The 18,424-nt window shown below is 38.4% G+C and overlaps 2 protein-coding genes across 5 annotated transcripts; one reads left to right on the top strand and one right to left on the bottom strand.

Annotated features, from left to right (window-relative positions):
• Nucleotides 1-760: 760 nt before the first annotated feature.
• areg (amphiregulin) lies at nucleotides 761-17,797 on the bottom strand. 4 transcript variants are annotated; one of them, XM_016284630.1, is made up of 7 exons: nucleotides 17,721-17,797; nucleotides 9,955-10,077; nucleotides 6,504-6,677; nucleotides 3,367-3,589; nucleotides 2,311-2,469; nucleotides 1,047-1,141; nucleotides 761-858 (listed from the first exon to the last, which is right to left on the bottom strand). In XM_016284630.1, exons 2-6 carry the CDS (start codon nucleotides 9,992-9,994, stop codon nucleotides 1,054-1,056), a joined length of 684 nt encoding a protein of 227 aa, XP_016140116.1. In that variant the 5' UTR covers nucleotides 9,995-10,077; nucleotides 17,721-17,797; the 3' UTR covers nucleotides 761-858; nucleotides 1,047-1,053. The 4 variants fall into 4 exon arrangements, with proteins under 4 accessions (XP_016140116.1, XP_016140114.1, XP_016140118.1 ...); XM_016284628.1 differs by having other exon boundaries at nucleotides 17,678-17,753; XM_016284632.1 differs by having other exon boundaries at nucleotides 761-854; nucleotides 17,678-17,753.
• ostf1 (osteoclast stimulating factor 1) lies at nucleotides 12,854-17,853 on the top strand. The gene is made up of 10 exons (XM_016284633.1): nucleotides 12,854-13,085; nucleotides 15,582-15,628; nucleotides 15,714-15,764; nucleotides 15,859-15,922; nucleotides 16,494-16,547; nucleotides 16,629-16,736; nucleotides 16,913-16,962; nucleotides 17,162-17,240; nucleotides 17,560-17,658; nucleotides 17,745-17,853. The coding sequence occupies exons 1-10, from the start codon at nucleotides 13,052-13,054 to the stop codon at nucleotides 17,801-17,803; spliced, it is 645 nt and encodes a 214-aa protein (XP_016140119.1). The 5' UTR covers nucleotides 12,854-13,051; the 3' UTR covers nucleotides 17,804-17,853.
• Nucleotides 17,854-18,424: the final 571 nt, after the last annotated feature.

The raw sequence follows: 18,424 nt of genomic DNA, 5'->3' as shown, positions 1-18,424 counted from the left end.
TGCACCCCATAAACACAATCAAGCCTTTAAGGCAAAAATATAGGAATCAGAATTTTTGTATTTAAATACATTTAACAACTAGTAATCTGTTAAGTACTATTATATCGGTTGTTACTGTTATTTCAGTCACAGCAGTAAAGTATTGAAAGTGGTTTAGCTTTGCATAATTAGTTACGCCATTCATTGTTGTACAGTTATTTACTGCAGCTAATTCTGGATTGTGCCTCTTTGGATGACTGTTTGAGTAAAAATACCATCCATAATGATGTCCAAACCTGGAGATTTTTCCCCTCCTGCCCCATTTACCAAACACTTGTTGATCAAACACTCACCTCCAGATTGATCTGTTCTTATATAATCTTCTATTATGTTATGAAACATAAGCCCTCGTAAGGATTAAAGATGATTGGGAGAAGGAAACTTTGCAGAAAATTGCAGGGAGAGGCACCACAGACTCCACCTGATCAGGCTTAAAGTGAACGAGTCGAACGTCTGCTTTCATCTGTGAATAATACTCATAGCTGTAATATTAGTGTTTTCGCCTCACTGACATACTGTCTGAAGACTTAAATAACTTATACTCTTAATAATGTTTTACATAAGAACGCTCCGAATGAGTGAAAGATACAGATCTTATGAGAGTGTACTTTATTTCATATGTGTACATGAACATCACATATCAAATGAACATTAGTTTTTTATTATCAAAATAAACAACAAATACTAAGGAAATTATATAATTAGTTAATAAATAGGTACAAACAATAAATATATTATTACAGTGGGTTTTATTATATTATTCTATGTGCAATATATCTGTAGTGCACTCCACACCAGTGACATCAGCGTGAATTCTACCTGAAACAAAAACAATTTATTTTATGACATAAAATGTCTATATGCCTATATTCCACAATACATTGCGTAAAATGGGGGTTTTGTAGACTGTTTTAATGCTGAAGAAGGGACTGGAGTTTTACATAGCAAACACAACCCTAAATGTCTCTTTTACATTTAGCAACTCATAAATAAAGACTTGGCCTTACTTCCTCTTCACACCATGATGTTCTTCTTCTCCAGTTTCTCTCTCTCATTAGTGGAGCTCAGGAACGCCGCCTGAAAGCGGTGATGTGTTCTATAGCTGAAATATAACAACAATACAACGAAAAAATATATTAAAGTTAACAATTCTGCCAAATACTCAAATCCACTCTTACTTCTTAACATTTCCTATTTATTTCCATTTGCTTGATAATTGAATATTATCTTGTTATTTCTTCTTTATGTTAAGTGTGAAAACAACCTCAGAGGACTTCATTTTTAATATTGCTGGAATATTGCCACGTTGGGGCCTTGAACATAGTAAATGTCTGGGTTACTGTATTCTGTACATATAAAAACCTTTTGATCTAAAGGCTAGTTCCTACATGGGATATTTCGTTCACAAAACTAAATGTTTTTTGCTTGTTTTTATTTTGGGTGATAAAAAAGCAAGTATCCAGAATTCACGTGAACTCCTACAAAAGCATCCCAACATTGCGAAGTTGGTTTATGAATGTCCAGATTGAGCAAATCTAGTACAAATCTAAGAGGGAACATTCTGGCAAGGTTCACTCCAAGTTATGAACAAACATTCTTCTAGTAATGTTAATAGAATGTTCATTCAAAGTTATCTGGTCTTTAATAACGCTCTCAAAAAGTTAACACAAAACTAATACATTTATACATCGTTCATGGAACATTTTTTTTAGTTGCACATTCATCTAACATTTTTATAAGGTACATCCCTGTTGAAAAAAACAGCATATGCTGGTTAGGTATGTTTTGAAGCTGGGATGCTGTTCCTTTGCTGGTTTATGCTGGTCCTTTGCTGGTCCTAAACTGGTCCAACCAGCTTAAGACCAGCACATGACCAGCATAAACCAGCAAAGGACCAGCTTAAACCAGGAAAGGACCAGCTTAAACCAGCAAAGGACCAGCTTAAACCAGCAAAGGACCAGCTCCAACCAGCATCAAAACATACCTAACCAGCATGTGCTGGTTTTTTCAACAGGGATGTTACTACAGAAAACATTCAAAAGCAACATTCCCAGAATGTTTACAAACGATACAAAGGAAACTTAATTAGAATGTTAACAAAATGTTCCTAGAACATGTTTTGTTAGCTGGTAGAGTAACCTCATAGTATTAATAATGATAAAGAATGAGTAGGTGCGTCCAAACTGCTGTCACAATATGTGCCAAGTATAACCCAGGCGTGTGTTTTGTGTGTGGGTGTATATTTAGCATGCATGCACTGAATGTACTTACTGCACGCAGACCATGAGCAGAATGGCTAGGCAGCTGATGACTGACAGGACGACAGCCATAATGACGAGCGCGGTGTGGCTCCTATCAGTGCTGCTCTCATCCCGAGACGTCCCGAGAAGCTGGATCCCACAGCGTTCCCCATCATAACCTCTCTTACATCTGAAACAATCAAACTTTCATTACTTGAGCACGACGTTAATCCAACACTGACTGGATTTAATTGATTGAATTGATGTGAATTCACTAATGAAGTGCAAGTGTGTGGGATGTTTATATGTAGTGTGCATGCAGATAAATATGGAAGCCTGTTTCTGCCATGGAATAAACAATTTAAGAGGTGATTGCGACTCTTTTTTCTTACAATTGTGACTTTATATCTCACAATTCGGAAATTTTTCTCGCAATTGACTTTTTTTTCTGGGAATTGTGAGATTTAAACTCAGCATTCAGACTTATTTTCTTGACTTTTTTTGTGACTTTATATCTCACAATTATGAGTTTATCTCACATTTCTGAATTTTTTTTCAGAATTCTGAGTTTACATCTTGCAATTTCTTGCAAATTAGACAACATATCTGAGGTATTCTGAGTTTTTTTTTTTTTTTCACCATAAAATAAAGAATAAAAAGGGTTATTTATATCTCACAATTCTCACAGTTTATCTCTCAGTTTTCAGAACAAATGCCAGAATTGCGAGACATAGACTTAGAATTCTGACTTTCTTTATCACAATTTGGAGTTTACATCTAGCAATTCTGACTTTTTTCTCAGAATTCTGAGTTTACATCTAGCAATACAGATTTTTTGTTTCTGCCATGAAAACGGTAATTGCCTCACAATTCATATTTTTTTCTCACAATCCTCGAGTTTATATCTGACAATTCAGCATTTATATCACACAGTTCTGAGTTTATATCTCACAATTCTGATGTCTAAATTATAAGCTATAAATTCAGAACTATTCAAATAAAGTCGAATTGAGATAAAAAGTCGCATTTACTTTTTTATTTCTTATCCCGTGGTGGAAACAAGCTTCCGTAGGTAAGTGTCACTCACACACACACAGGCTCTCTCAGGCCGTGCAGGTATGTGCAGTGGCCGTGGATGCAGTAGTCCACGTGAGAGGTCAGGCAGGGGTCAGCGGTTGTGCTGTGGCTCCAGTGACTGAGCGTGTGATTCGGCTGAACAGGAGTGATATTTTTATTCTTTTTTCTTCCTTTGTTCTTTTTGCGTCCAGAGCGCTTGTGATTCTGCTCGTCTCCTTTACTGGCTTGGGTTACTGAAAGATATGAGATATATGAGAAACTTTAATGTGTGTGAGAATATTTGCTTTCTATACTTATCATTTTCTTTAATGTTCTTTAAATGGCTCTTTAAAATGAAGCGGTCTTTTTATTTCTTTCTTTTTAACTTTTATTTTTATTTATATTAATTTATAAGATTAACAATGCAGATAAAAAACAACATTAACAAAAAAGAAGGAGAGGAATTAAACTACATACACTCTAAAAAATGCTGGGTTAAAAAGGGACAAACCCAGCTATTGGGTTGTTTTGACCCAGCGGTTGGGTTCAAAACATCCCAACCGCTGGGTCAAAACATCCCAACCGCTGGGTCAAAACATCCCAACCGCTGGGTCAAAACATCCCAACCGCTGGGTCAAAACATCCCAACCGCTGGGTCAAAACATCCCAACCGCTGGGTCAAAACATCCCAACCGCTGGGTCAAAACATCCCAACCGCTGGGTCAAAACATCCCAACCGCTGGGTCAAAACATCCCAACCGCTGGGTCAAAACATCCCAACCGCTGGGTCAAAACATCCCAACCGCTGGGTCAAAACATCCCAACCGCTGGGTCAAAACATCCCAACCGCTGGGTCAAAACATCCCAACCGCTGGGTCAAAACATCCCAACCGCTGGGTCAAAACATCCCAACCGCTGGGTCAAAACATCCCAACCGCTGGGTCAAAACATCCCAACCGCTGGGTCAAAACATCCCAACCGCTGGGTCAAAACATCCCAACCGCTGGGTCAAAACATCCCAACCGCTGGGTCAAAACATCCCAACCGCTGGGTCAAAACATCCCAACCGCTGGGTCAAAACATCCCAACCGCTGGGTCAAAACATCCCAACCGCTGGGTCAAAACATCCCAACCGCTGGGTCAAAACATCCCAACCGCTGGGTCAAAACATCCCAACCGCTGGGTCAAAACATCCCAACCGCTGGGTCAAAACATCCCAACCGCTGGGTCAAAACATCCCAACCGCTGGGTCAAAACATCCCAACCGCTGGGTCAAAACATCCCAACCGCTGGGTCAAAACATCCCAACCGCTGGGTCAAAACATCCCAACCGCTGGGTCAAAACATCCCAACCGCTGGGTCAAAACATCCCAACCGCTGGGTCAAAACATCCCAACCGCTGGGTCAAAACATCCCAACCGCTGGGTCAAAACATCCCAACCGCTGGGTCAAAACATCCCAACCGCTGGGTCAAAACATCCCAACCGCTGGGTCAAAACATCCCAACCGCTGGGTCAAAACATCCCAACCGCTGGGTCAAAACATCCCAACCGCTGGGTCAAAACATCCCAACCGCTGGGTCAAAACATCCCAACCGCTGGGTCAAAACATCCCAACCGCTGGGTCAAAACATCCCAACCGCTGGGTCAAAACATCCCAACCGCTGGGTCAAAACATCCCAACCGCTGGGTCAAAACATCCCAACCGCTGGGTCAAAACATCCCAACCGCTGGGTCAAAACATCCCAACCGCTGGGTCAAAACATCCCAACCGCTGGGTCAAAACATCCCAACCGCTGGGTCAAAACATCCCAACCGCTGGGTCAAAACATCCCAACCGCTGGGTCAAAACATCCCAACCGCTGGGTCAAAACAACCCAATAGCTGGTTCAAAACAACCCAACTGCTGGGTAAAAACAACCCAATAGCTGCAAGTCAAATTCCTTGTGTGTGTAAACATACTTGGTAATAAAGCTCTTCTGATTCTGATTCTGATATATATGTACCAGCTTCACAATTAAAGGAAGTGGTCTTTTTCACCAATTATCTCTACACTTGTTTGCTCGATTTATTAATGCAGCACAACCCTTCATTTTGTCACAACTTTTAGTCTTATTGCATGCAATTCATTTTTAATTAGAACAATAGCTAAATTAATCATTAATGAACTACAAAGGTTCAAAATCAACATATCAAGTTAACATAAATTGCATTGGAATTACAGGAATATTTGTTTCTTGCCATTAATGTAGAACTGGACAAGAAGGGAAATGCAAACTATTAAACTGAAATATGTGCTTTTTTGTAAGATTTGTTCAGATATTATTTTTATATTGAACATTTGTAGGTCATTTCTAAACCTTTGTAGTGCATTAATGATGCATTTATTGTCCTAATTAAAATGCCAAAAGGTGTTATTCCAGTCAGTAATTATCATTAGCTTAATCTAACAACAGGCATCTATAGAAAATTGTCACAAGTTTGTCTAAAGATTAAAGAATAACACCTTCACGCCTCCTTTACTGACTTGGGTTTCTGAAAGTTTTGTACTTTGATTTCTATACTTTGAATTTTTAAATGTTTAAATGTTGTCATAAAACCCTCAAAAAGAGATGCAGGTAAGGTCTTTTCCACCAAATATCTCTACACTTGCTGTCTGCTCAATTTATTTAATTAAAATATAAACTAATGCAACTCAATTCTTCAACATTTTGTCACCAACTTTTGTTGAATTGCATGCAAATCGTTTAAATTTAAATGTATAGTTTACATACTTGATCATTTAGTTTATTATTCATTCCTATCTTTTCTTTTGATTTTAGTGTGAAATATCCTGAAATATTAGTTATTTTTGTGAAATTGTTATTATAATGAAACTGTGTTAAATTGATATATTCAATTCCGAATCTTTGCCGTTCATAAATATTGAATTTATCATCCTAATTAAAATGCCAAAGATGTTATTAGGTCAGTAATTTTAATTAGCAGAATAATAGACGTCTGCACGAGATTGTCAAGCAGGTGGACGAGTTTTACTGTCTGTACCCTTTTTTTAAGATTTATTTTTAAGGCCTTTATTATGATAGGACAGTAGGATTCGGGATTCGAACTCGGGACACCCGTAACTCAACGGCGTTATATGTCTGCGCACTTGCCAACAAGGCTGTACCTTTAAACAAAGTTGGATCACTGAACATTCCCGATGGATCCTGATCATCATCAGATTCCAAATCTTCACCCACGGCGCTCTGAAGCCCCTCTCCCGATGATGAGATCACGGCCACATGATCCAGTGCAGATGTGTGAGTGGCAGCTGTCCGTATGGTGAAAACTGCACTGCAAACTGTACACAGAAACACGCAGTTATATCACAGCAGAAATGTAATAACTGCTTGTGAGGAATGCTGATTTGTATAGTTTCGGCCCAGTTTGCAAATAATAACAGGATCAAACGCTTCATTATATCACAATGACACATTAACCTCAATTAGCAGATATAAAGAGCGGTTAATCTTCTAATGTTGCGGTTGATGTTGAGTCATCCTGTAAACACCCCATGTGTATTGTACTGAGCAGATTAGCTGTGAATGTGTGTGAGAGAGAAATTGAGAGTGAAAGACATAAGCGAGTGGAAAAGTTGAGGTTATGTGAGGTAAAGCTGCGCCTGCCGCAAGTAGCCTACAATACAAAATTAGAGTCCATTATGTCCCCTTTTCTTGTTAGACACCTGTTTATAAAACACATAGCCTAGTTCAGAATCCGATATGATCAATACAGCGTTCCATTCATGCGAAAATACACAATATAATAACAGGAATGATGTGAAGATAAATACTGCACAGAATCCATACAAACCAGGTAGGCTAAGTAACTGAACAATGTATATTATGTTTCCTTGTCTTGCACCAAGATATCCCCGTTTACCTGGCAGCAGAAGTTTTGACAGCTGTAGGGCGTTTATAAAAACTACAGATCGTACTTCCGCATTTTTGTATCCGCGCTTAAGGAGAGTCGGATCGCGCCCAGTGCATTATGGGTGTTGAAGTTTTTGTACCGAGAATAAAAAAAATATTGTTTTACTTCATAAACAGCCAATTTTTTTTTATCAAAACCCCATCTTGCCAGCGGTGAATTACCCTTGACCCTAATTTGATTAATAGAACAATGATTCTGATGAAGAAAATGATGTTTCAATGAATATTTGTCAAATATTTATTTTCTCAATCATTCTTTGGTTTAAATAAGCATTTAAATATCATCTTACTAAGACACCCTATTGGGAGATATAGAGTGACAACTGATATTTATATGCATTTTACGTAAGCGCTGTACACTGTAAAAAATTACCGTGAATTTAACGGTAAAAGACTGTAAAAATGCTACAGTAAAAACATGTTAAATAGTTAACGGTAAATTCCCCAACTATATACGGTGAAAAACTGTATTGGACATTACATGAATTGGACATTAATGAAATTACGGTATTTAACTGTAAATTTAAGTTAAAACTGTAAAACCTAAAACGTTGCTACTGTACTTTTTACAGTAAAATTCCGGCAACCACAGCTGCCGTTTTTTTTTCCGTAAATTTTTTTACTAAATTTTTTTAATAAAGATTTTTTTTTACAGTGTACTGTTATAAAGATTTAAATTTAAAGCTATCAGAGCTGTATCTTACTTTTTGCCACATAAATACCAGCAACTGCCAAATTGCATATTTTTGCTTCGTTTGGGCCTCTGAATAAATCTGAGGGTTTTTTCCCTACATGTTTTCACTACATCATGCCATAAAAGCCTGATATATTAAATATGATACTCACCCCCCTCAAAAAAACAAATACAACAACAACAAAAAACACATATGCACACTTTCTGATTTTTGATTTGTTTTGTCTAAAGTGTCAAAAAAAAAAATTTTTTTTTTTCAAAACTATCATTTCATATGTCAGGCTTTACAGGGTTAAAACAACATAAAATAATGTTTGCATCTAAGGAGGTCTCAATGTTCACAACCCACGTGATTAATTTCCACAGTGAAACATGCTATTCAACGAGAAAATATGTAGGCCGGGACTTGATTTTATCCATCAGGAATTGATTGGGATCAAAAAAAAAAGAAGTGGGCATTATATCACAGAATGGAGCCAGACCTGAATGTGAATGTGAAGGACTACTCCCATCCTGAAACACAGCCAGCATACCTTGGTTGAAACTTAAGTAACCAGGGTAACGTTGTTGCATAGGTGGAGTAAGTTTTGATCATCGCATTTTGATGAAACATTACAAAGTCAAACACGTTTGTATTTGGAATAATACACACAAAAAGACCAGGAAAAAACATCCGTTTGATTTCCTTTTGGCTAGTAATCGAAGGTGCCATTATCTGAAAATTGCAGGAACAAATTCCACCAGCCCTGGGTGTGTGGCAAATCGATCCAGTCTATTAAACACTAATTGTAATTTTGCATGCCATTTTATTCTGCACACATTCTATTCCTTATCACATTAACCATTAACATGTTCCTTTAATGTCTTACAAATGAAGAGTCTCAGAATACTTCAATTTAGAACATCACTAGATTAAACAACAATCTTTCGTGTCAAATATTTAGCTTGAAAACCGTGCATGTGCTATTTTTCTTTCTAATAGATATGTGGCAATTCAGATATTTTAAAGTAGTGTATGTGCCTTTCTATCACAGGTATAAACTGGCGACGTCTGCAGTCAAACTAGTCTGCAAGGAAAATGTTTGAGTAAATGCATTTGATCTGAACACTCCTACCGACTGGAATCCTGCATTTAATTGTCAAAGAAATTCACACACACACACCTATTATTGTGTGCGGGGATGACCTTTCTAACGTTAGTTCGTACAGCTAAATATATATTTAACACGGCGGTGTGACGCCCTAATCCTCCGTCCTTTGCCATGAACAATAAGCGCTTTGTGACGTCGAACATGACAACAGACAGCCCAGATTTAAACTGTGTGGCGTTCTGGCATACACCTATATAGGAAAAGCCAGAGCTCACAGCTATTCAGAGGCATGTTACTACAGGTCGAGTCGATTTCCCAAAGCCCTGCCTGTCTGGAGACACAAACACAATACCACGCACACTTCACCCAGCGAGAGAGTTCAAGCTGGTTTTGAAAGAGGTTTACTATATCTTGGAGTCTTTCATATTCATCAGTCAGTTGTCTTTTGTCAAAGTGAAATTAAAATACAATAAACAATAATAAGCAAATGCACAAAACTGACACTCGGCATGAAAGAAAATATGTTGCAAGTTTCGCTCACTTTTTGACTTTTCATAATTTTTTATTTTGATACTTTATCACTGGACAAGTTTTTATGTTTTTTTTTTTAGTTTATAATTTTTCAGAATTTGAAAAAATAAATACCAATATTTTAGAGCAAAGCATAACTAGAAAAGCATATATTCACACACATAAAAATCCAATAATATTTTAAGATTGTATTCATTTCCATGATTTCTTCAGGATTTTAAATCACGATTTTAAAATCCACTAAGATTTCCAGGTTTTCCACTACCGTGGCGCACCTGCAGCAGACAGGTCAAAAATAAAGTAAGACAGGATGGAGAAAACCAAACTCACCGACACAGAGCAGCAGAGAGGAGAGGCGCTGTAGGTTCATGGCAGCTGACAGCTGAGTTCTGTGTTGAGTTTCTGTTTGTCATGAACTTATCGTCCAGGAGGAGCTTTTATAGGGAGGTTTCCCTTCACACACACACACACACACACACACATACACAGAGATAATATGTGTGTTTGTAGGCATCTTTTGTAAGGTAAATGTTTGACGAGAGTCCACCTGTAGAATTCATCCACAGGTCATTCATACACGAGTCATTATGTGAGATTAATTTTCCATTTCACGTCACTGGACTGTGAAGCTGAATAGCTTGACTGTTTTGTCAAGTGTTCCTGAATGGGATATGAGAATACTTCTAAATAAACAGGAATATTGTTCATGTTTATTTGTACTTTAATAGTCAATTATGATGACTTCACATGCACTGATGTAGATGTTTCAGATTTAGGGACACAGAGTCACTGGAATCGAATTTGACCTTAAGTCTTTGGAATATTTGAAATGGAATATGAGATGCATCACGTCTGGAATAAAAAGAATGCAAAGAATGGGATTCTTGGGGGAAAATGCAATAGATAAAGAGAGGAGCCAAAACACCCCCAGCACACACACACACTTGTTCGGTGTGAACACAGCCTCATGGGTCATTAAGTATATTACTGTCCCTGTAATTTGAGGCCAAAAAACTATGGTACGGGACGGAAGAGAGGTAGCTGGAAGAACGACCGGTTTTCTTAGATTAAGCCATGAATGAACGTGCTCGTGCAATTTAAATTCTGTTTGAGTCGCCTGCCGTGCAACATGTCCCTCACATCTGCATGGTAATGAGTTTCTGAAGAGCCCAAAAGGAAGAGAAGCACAGCTAATCACCCTGAACCGTTAACACAGAACAAGCTAAACACCCCATTAGACGCTATCCAGAATTTATATAAGGCCACCATTGGATTCATAAATTTGGATTAACTTTTAACTAAAAGCAATGCATTTACAATTGCATTTTACATCGTCATTTTGAAAATACAGTGAACACCTGATGTGTTCATTAAATGCACAAAGAGTTAAATTACACAAAAATATAAGAGTGAGTTTGCATTCTGATCATATGGAAGATAACTTCAAATTCCACGTAGTCGTATCTGATTATATAGGTACTCAGTGAGTGATAACATCAAACATCCTTTTTTAGCTCAAAACTTACATAATATACAGGTCTATATGAATGTAGTGCTACGGTTTTTAAAACAGAAATGACTAAAAGCAGAGCTATTCCGAGGCAGCTCCTTAAAACTTGCCTGCAATGTAAACCAACTTGTTGGTGCAGCCCAATGCTACGGGTGTCCTCTAATATGACACACAAATCTAGAGGATTAGAGCGTAGAGGCGTTTCACTGGTGTGAAAGTACTGAAAAAAGTAACATACATACATACTCATGGTTTCATTTGTGAGCTAAAAGGGTTTTAAAAAAAACAGAAAAAAGTGCAGAAAAATTCCCTGCAGTTTTATTTGTTTAATATTTTGTTAGATTAACCTACCACTGTTTGGCCATGCGGTTTAAAAAGGCGTTTATCTTTTTATTTGCCAGTAATGTTTTTATTTTATTTTATTTTATTGTCTATACTACTGTTAAGTATTGTGTAATTGATTCATGTTGGTTAATGTTATTAATGGAGGTTTATAAAGTGTTTAGTACATTCCCTAAATTTAAGACTTACATCAAACCTCATTCGATCATTTCAACAATCATTTCTATAGGAATCTTTACACAACTAAAGCCCCCAAAATAGACATGTTATTGATAGTGGCACCGAAACTTTCCATATTGCAACAGAAACAGAAAATTAGTCATTTGCAGTTTTGTCATTGATTACACATTTAGACTAAAATTCAGACCTATCAGACCTGATACATCATTATTAAATATTATAACAGGGTCTAATAAGCCATTGGAATATTTATCACTCCCCATAAATTGTATTTAATTTGTAGCAAATTTATTACATTTATATCTAAGTTTGAAACAAATAGATTTACATGCATTTTTCCCTGAATCTGCTTCTATTCTGTTTTGTTAATACTACTAAAGTTAAATTGTAAAAACATGGCATTTACGTAGCAACTATTGTTAAAGGGGTCATATGATGCCATTTCAAGTTTTTCTTTCTCTTTGGAGTGTTACAAGCTGATTGTGCATAGATAAGATCCCTGAAGTTGCAAAGACTAAAGTCTCAAAACCAAAGAGATATTCTTTATCAAAGTTAAGACTCTGCCACACCCCCCTAAAACGTCTCGTTCTAACACGCCCCCACATATCTACATCACTATGTGGAAATATTTGCATAATGAGCCCAAATATGCACGCAAAGAAAGAAGGCGTGGTTTCAGTAACCGCAGGAGAGAGAGAGAGAGAGAGAGAGACAGGGTCACATCACAGTGGAGTCAGCTGTCTTAACCGCGGCTTGTGTACTGCAAACACATACCAGCTTCATCACTGTGTCTGTCACGCACTCTGTTCCCCTTTCGGGCTTGAACTGATGGTAAAACAAATGACATTATTTACTTTCTTTACATTTATTTTGAAAGATGAAGCTCGCGATTATGGTAAGGGGCGTTACATTTCCGACGAGTGCTTGCGGTGTTCGGCCAATCACAATGCACTGGGTCAGCTGGCCAATCAGAGCAGACTGCGCTTGTCGGAAGGAGGGACTTTGTAGCAAACTAAGCGTTTGAGAGAGGCGGTGCATAGAGGACCTACAATAATGTACAGTATTTGAAAAATAATGTGTTTTTTGAACATTAAAGCATGTCAACATATTCTGTTACACCAAATACACACAAAAAAGATCTTTAAAAAAGCATCATATGACCCCTTTAAGTCAAATTTTCGTAAGGGCAGTACGGAATGTCAGAGAGCTGCGCATGCGCAGTGCAACTTTTCCGCATTGGGCTCCTTCACGCTTCCTCATTGACAGCGCCTAAAGGAAGAAAGCAGCGATACACTGTTTCATTTACACTCGTAACAGTTTTTATACCGTTTCTACCTATTATTGACGTCTTAAACAACTCGGAAGTCTTCTTTAAAAGTCTTGGAGAGTTCAGAAATGTCAAAGCCTCCCCCCAAACCAGCTAAACCAGGTAAGAGGTGCGCGTGGAGGAAAAGCCTACCTCGCAAGCCTACAAAAGTTTCATTATTTATTCACTCGTTTTTGCGTTGTTTCTTTGTCTGATAGCCTTACAAACACGCTCGTTTCCGATGCCATACAATGAAATGTATATAAGAGCATGCGATTTCTGGTTACGTTGAACTTTCTCCTGCGGGTGGAGGTTGGCGTTTCTCCAGCGCAGCGCAACGCAACTTTCTTTGCGCTTTTACGCGTTTTAAACGCTTGTCACCAACATGCGCGAAACCACCACAATTTAGCATAAAAGTTCAAAGATCAAGAAGGTTCAGAACCTAGTGAGCAATCTACCTCGACAGCGCGTTTAGTCAACGTAGTACGCATTTTTTCTATAATCGGTGCATTATCTGGCGAGCCAAACAAAATGTTTATATGATGCCCAGAAATGTTGTCTAGATCAATGGTTTTGAGTCCCAGCCATGGTCTCATAGAAGCTAGTTACTTCCCCATATGAAAGAGCAGCTTCATTTAGCTTAGTGTGCAAAATAACGCATGCCATTTGGACTGGTGATTTATGATGATGCTGTGCACGGTCAAAGATATGTGTTGTGGTTAGAGATAGACCAATATTATCTTTTCACAACTGATACGATGCTTGTTATTTTAATATTTAAACATTGCATAACTGATATGCATAATAACTGTTTAATTTCTGCTTTCGGACACAATAATACCTAATTCTTAAAAAGAAAGAAAGAAAGAAAAGAAAGGGGAAGTTGTGGCCTAATGGTTAGAGATTCGGACTCATAACCCAAAAGTTGTGGGTTCGAGTCTCGTACCGGCAGGGATTGTAGGTGGGGGGAGTGAATGTACAGCGCTCGCTTCCACCTTCAATACCACGACTGAGGTGCCCTTGAGCAAGGCACCGAACCCCCAACTGCTCCCCGGGTGCCACAGCATAAATGGCTGCCCACTGCTCCGGGTGTGTGTTCACGGTGTGTGTGTTCAGGATGGGATAAATGCTGAGCACTAATTCCGAGTATGGGTCACCATACTTGGCCACATGTCATGTCACTTCACTTTAGACTTTTCAACCAACAGTTGGGTTAAATGTTTAACCCAGCCTTCTGGGCAGTAACCAAACCACTGGGTCAAAACAACCCAATCGCTGTGTTTATCCATATTTTACCCAGCGCCTGGGTTGTATTTCTAGTGAACAGAACTACAAATAATGTGCATTTGCGACTATATGATTTGTTTTATTAATAATGCCACTCAAAATGCTTAATCACGTGATTGGTTTGAAATTAATTTTTGATACTAAAGAATCTATTAAGTAGAAAAAACTGTGAATTCTGAACTCTTTATTGGTCCTGTCTCAAGTTGTAGAATGTCCTCTTAGTACAGATTTCTCAGGATGTGGCATCCAGCATGCAAATTTGATTTTACCAGTTGTGTACGATGGGATGTTTGGAATATTTAACACTGTTTTGTTTAGTAGTGGCCAAAACCAGGTTACATTAACTTTTACACTAATAGTAACATATTATAATGTGGTGTACACTCTAAAAAATGCTGGGTTAAATACAACCCAGTGCTGGGTAAAATAGGGACAAACCCAGCAATTGGGTTGTTTTGACCCAGCGGTTGGGTTAAATGTTTAACACAACCTTCTGGGTAGTAACCCAACCAATCCGATCAATCGTTCAGAAGTGTAGAAATCATTTCAACCAACAGGAAATCTGTTCTGCAATACTAACAATGTTTCCCAAAGTTGGAGGTTCCAAGATTCATCCAAGAATCTACACTCTAAAAAAATGCTGGTTCAAAACAACCCAATTGCTGGGTTTGCCCCTATTTTACCCAGCACTGGGTTGTATTTAACCCAGCATTTTTTAGAGTGTAGATTCTTGGATGAATCTTGGAACCTCCAACTTTGGGAAACATTGTTAGTATTGCAGAACAGATTTCCTGTTGGTTGAAATGATTTCTACACTTCTGAACGATTGATCGTAGTTGTAATTGGTGGCAAACACAATAATCATATCCGGTGGAGGCCAGTGTTTCTATTTCCGAGGCTGATCTGGAAGTTCAGGAGGGGGCGGTTGGATCCCGCTCAGCAGGGCTTCTCACTTGTTTGCAATAGGCCAAATTGAAATACCTTTGGAGGCAGGAAATGCCCTTTGTTGTGCTTATAATGGTTTATTTATATATTTAGGCCTCAGGGCTTGGGTTCCTCTTAATTCTGTGTCCTGTGGTTTGCCCTGCATTTGAGCTGCGTTTAGTTCTGTGATACTACCTGGTTGTAGATGTGATGGTGTTTTGCATTTGGTTGGGCTGATAGGTGAAGATAAGGTTGTACAGGTGGAATTTTTCCAGCTCTGTTTTGCCTATAAATAGTGAGCAGAACACGGACAACTGTGGACCTAAAATGTGTATAAAACTGCTTCAGTGTGCAATCATTAGCTATTTGAAAATATAAGTTTAACATTCTTATTTATGTTTTAAACAGGCCAGGTCAAGGTGTACAGGGCTTTATTCACCTTTGACCCAAGGACGGTGAGTTTCATTCTTCTCTTCGGTTGTTTTGTTTGTTTTAGCTTGCCTGAATTGAGCTAATCATGTATATTTTCCTCGTTTTCAGCCAGATGAACTGTACTTTGAGGAAGGAGATATCTTGTACATCTCAGATACAGTAAGTTTATGTTAGTTCCTCCTGCTCCATAAAGAGCATTATATTCATGGCAGTGTTCGTGATTTTGAACTGATTGCTGGGTTTATGTTTTTAGAGTGACAGTAACTGGTGGAAGGGAACATGCAGGGGAAGGACTGGACTTATTCCCAGCAATTATGGTAAAGAAAGCAAGTGGCAAACTAGAGCCTGCAAACCATCAGTCCTTTACTAGAACACCTTCAGTGATTTGAAAAGACGATGATGTCGGGAAAGTTTTATTTTTTTATTTTTAGAGACAATCAGTGCTGTTTCCTAAAGAAATCCTAGCTATTACTATTGCACGTATACTTGGGTTTAAGACCTTGGTTCATCTTCGGAACACAAATTAAGATGTTTTTGATGAAATCTGAGAGCTCTCTGACCCTCCGTAGACAGCAAGGACACTACCACGATCAAGGCACTTCTATCCTCGCTACGTTTCTGTGCCTTGATCGTGTTAGGATCCTTGCAGTCTATGGATGGTCAGAGAGCTCTCAGATTTCATCAAAAATATCTTAATTCGTGTTCCGAAGATGAACCAAGGCCTTACGGGTTTGGAACGATGTGAGGGTGAGTAATTAATGACAATTTTCATTTTTGGGTGAACTAACCCCTTAAGTGTCAAACTTCTCTGCATATCATTTTATGCATAATACGCTATTACTTTTCTAAGCTATACTTAAATTTGTGATGTGATTTGCCTTTTTCCAGTGGCTGAGCAAGCAGAGTCCATAGACAACCCCATGCATGAAGCAGCCAAGCGAGGTACCCAAATATACACCTATCTGGCATTTTGTTTGTTTGATAGCGTGGTGAAACAATGAAATGTTTTGTGTGTGAATGCAGGTAATCTGAGCTGGCTCAGAGAGTGTTTGGATAACAAGGTTGGCATAAACGGACTGGACAAAGCAGGGAACACCGCTCTCTACTGGGCCTGTCACGGAGGACATAAAGGTAAAAGATGCACACACGCTTTGATTGTTTTCACATTTTAAAATGTCATTTTCGAGCTGCAGCAGTTGTGCACAAACTCTTTAAGCTGGTTTAAGCCTGTTTTGGCACATCAAGTCAAAAAAAGTACAAAAAATAATGGCAAGACGAAACGTTTATCCTACTTTGTGTTTTCTTAGATGTGGTGGAGATTTTGCTGAGTCAGCCAAACTGTGAGCTCAATCAGCAGGTAAAATGTTTTTGGCGAGTCACTTTTCTTGAGATCAAATGCATTTCATTTGAATTGGTTAAAATGCAGTGAGATCAGCTTACAAATGTCTGTATGAAAAAGTGACAGCGATAGCAGAGTGTTTCTAGAAACGGAAGCAATGCTCATGTTCTTTATATTTTACTCAATGTAATAAATGGTGTGTTAATTTTTTGAACAGAATAAACTGGGAGACACGGCTCTACATGCAGCTGCCTGGAAGGGTTATTCAGATATAGCTGAGATGCTGCTCAATAAAAGTAAGTGAATTTCTCCCCCCAACCCGCCCCCCCCCACTTGTATGTATGTGACACTAGGGTGGGGCAGAGGTCGACAGTGCAAGCACTTCACTTGCATTTGCAACTAAAAATAGATGTGTGCAAACTTGTAAAGTGCATTCAGGAGCATGTGTGAAAATTAAAAAAGCCCCCAGTTTTCTGAAATTTAAGGTCATAAAAAGTCTAAATCAATTTGTAATTGAAATGTAGGAAATTCCTAGTACAAACACGCATGTCCTTTTTTGTATCTGTATCTGCATGTTTGATATGTTTGTTTATATTGCAATATGTGTTGCTATAGATGCCAGGACAGATGTGGTCAACAATGAGAAGAAGACCGCTCTGGATATGGCCACCAATGCACAATGTGCCTCTCTGCTGAAGAGGAAACTGGGAGGAGGTGAGTCACAAGGCGTTACCTCCTTCAGATGTCACTTCCTGTGAGAGAGATTCACACTTAACTGTCTCTCTCTGTTGAATTTGCAGTGATTCTGCGCACCCACAGTAACGCCGAGGAGTATCTCGATGATGAAGACTCCGACTGAGAGAAGAGCAGCACTAATGAAGTCCATTCATTCCTACATTCATTCCAACACAAAACCATCACAACATGTATATAGATCAGATATATGTGGGAGAAACATTATTTACAAGGGTGGGGAGGATATGAAAGCTGGTTGTCGTTGTCTGATTGTCTCAACTTTCTTCTTCATTCCAGTTCATTGTAAAAGTATTGCAGTACTTGTCTGTTCTGTACATGTTTAGGATGGACACAGTGAACATTCGTTCTTCTATTCGCTGCTCCTCTTTTAACTGTATTTATTGCATAGAACTCTCGTTGATTTTAAAGTGCCTTTTTAATAGGGAGATCACCCAGAATGCCTCAGCACTGGGTCTTTTTATTCCAAAAGTTTTATGCGCGTGAATGTAAGTGTGGGTCTGAGCATTTTAACCGTTTGATTGTGTTTGTGTGTGTGCGAGATGTGCTTGATGATAGCTTCTGAGATGCATGTAAATCTGAATGTTATGACTATGCAAATAAATCAGTGGCCTTTGCTTGATATGCAAGACTCAAGATGGAAGCTTGAATATAATTGTATTTGTAAGTGCCCTTTATTCATTGTGCGCACTAATTTAGCCATATTTTTAAGGTAAAAAGGGTAATT

Source organism: Sinocyclocheilus grahami, unplaced genomic scaffold (genome assembly GCF_001515645.1).
Source record: "Sinocyclocheilus grahami isolate Dianchi unplaced genomic scaffold, SAMN03320097.WGS_v1.1 scaffold186.1, whole genome shotgun sequence".
NCBI lineage: Eukaryota > Metazoa > Chordata > Actinopteri > Cypriniformes > Cyprinidae > Sinocyclocheilus > Sinocyclocheilus grahami.
Note: the sequence above shows the minus strand (reverse complement) of the source record. Positions and strands in the feature narration are given on the sequence as shown.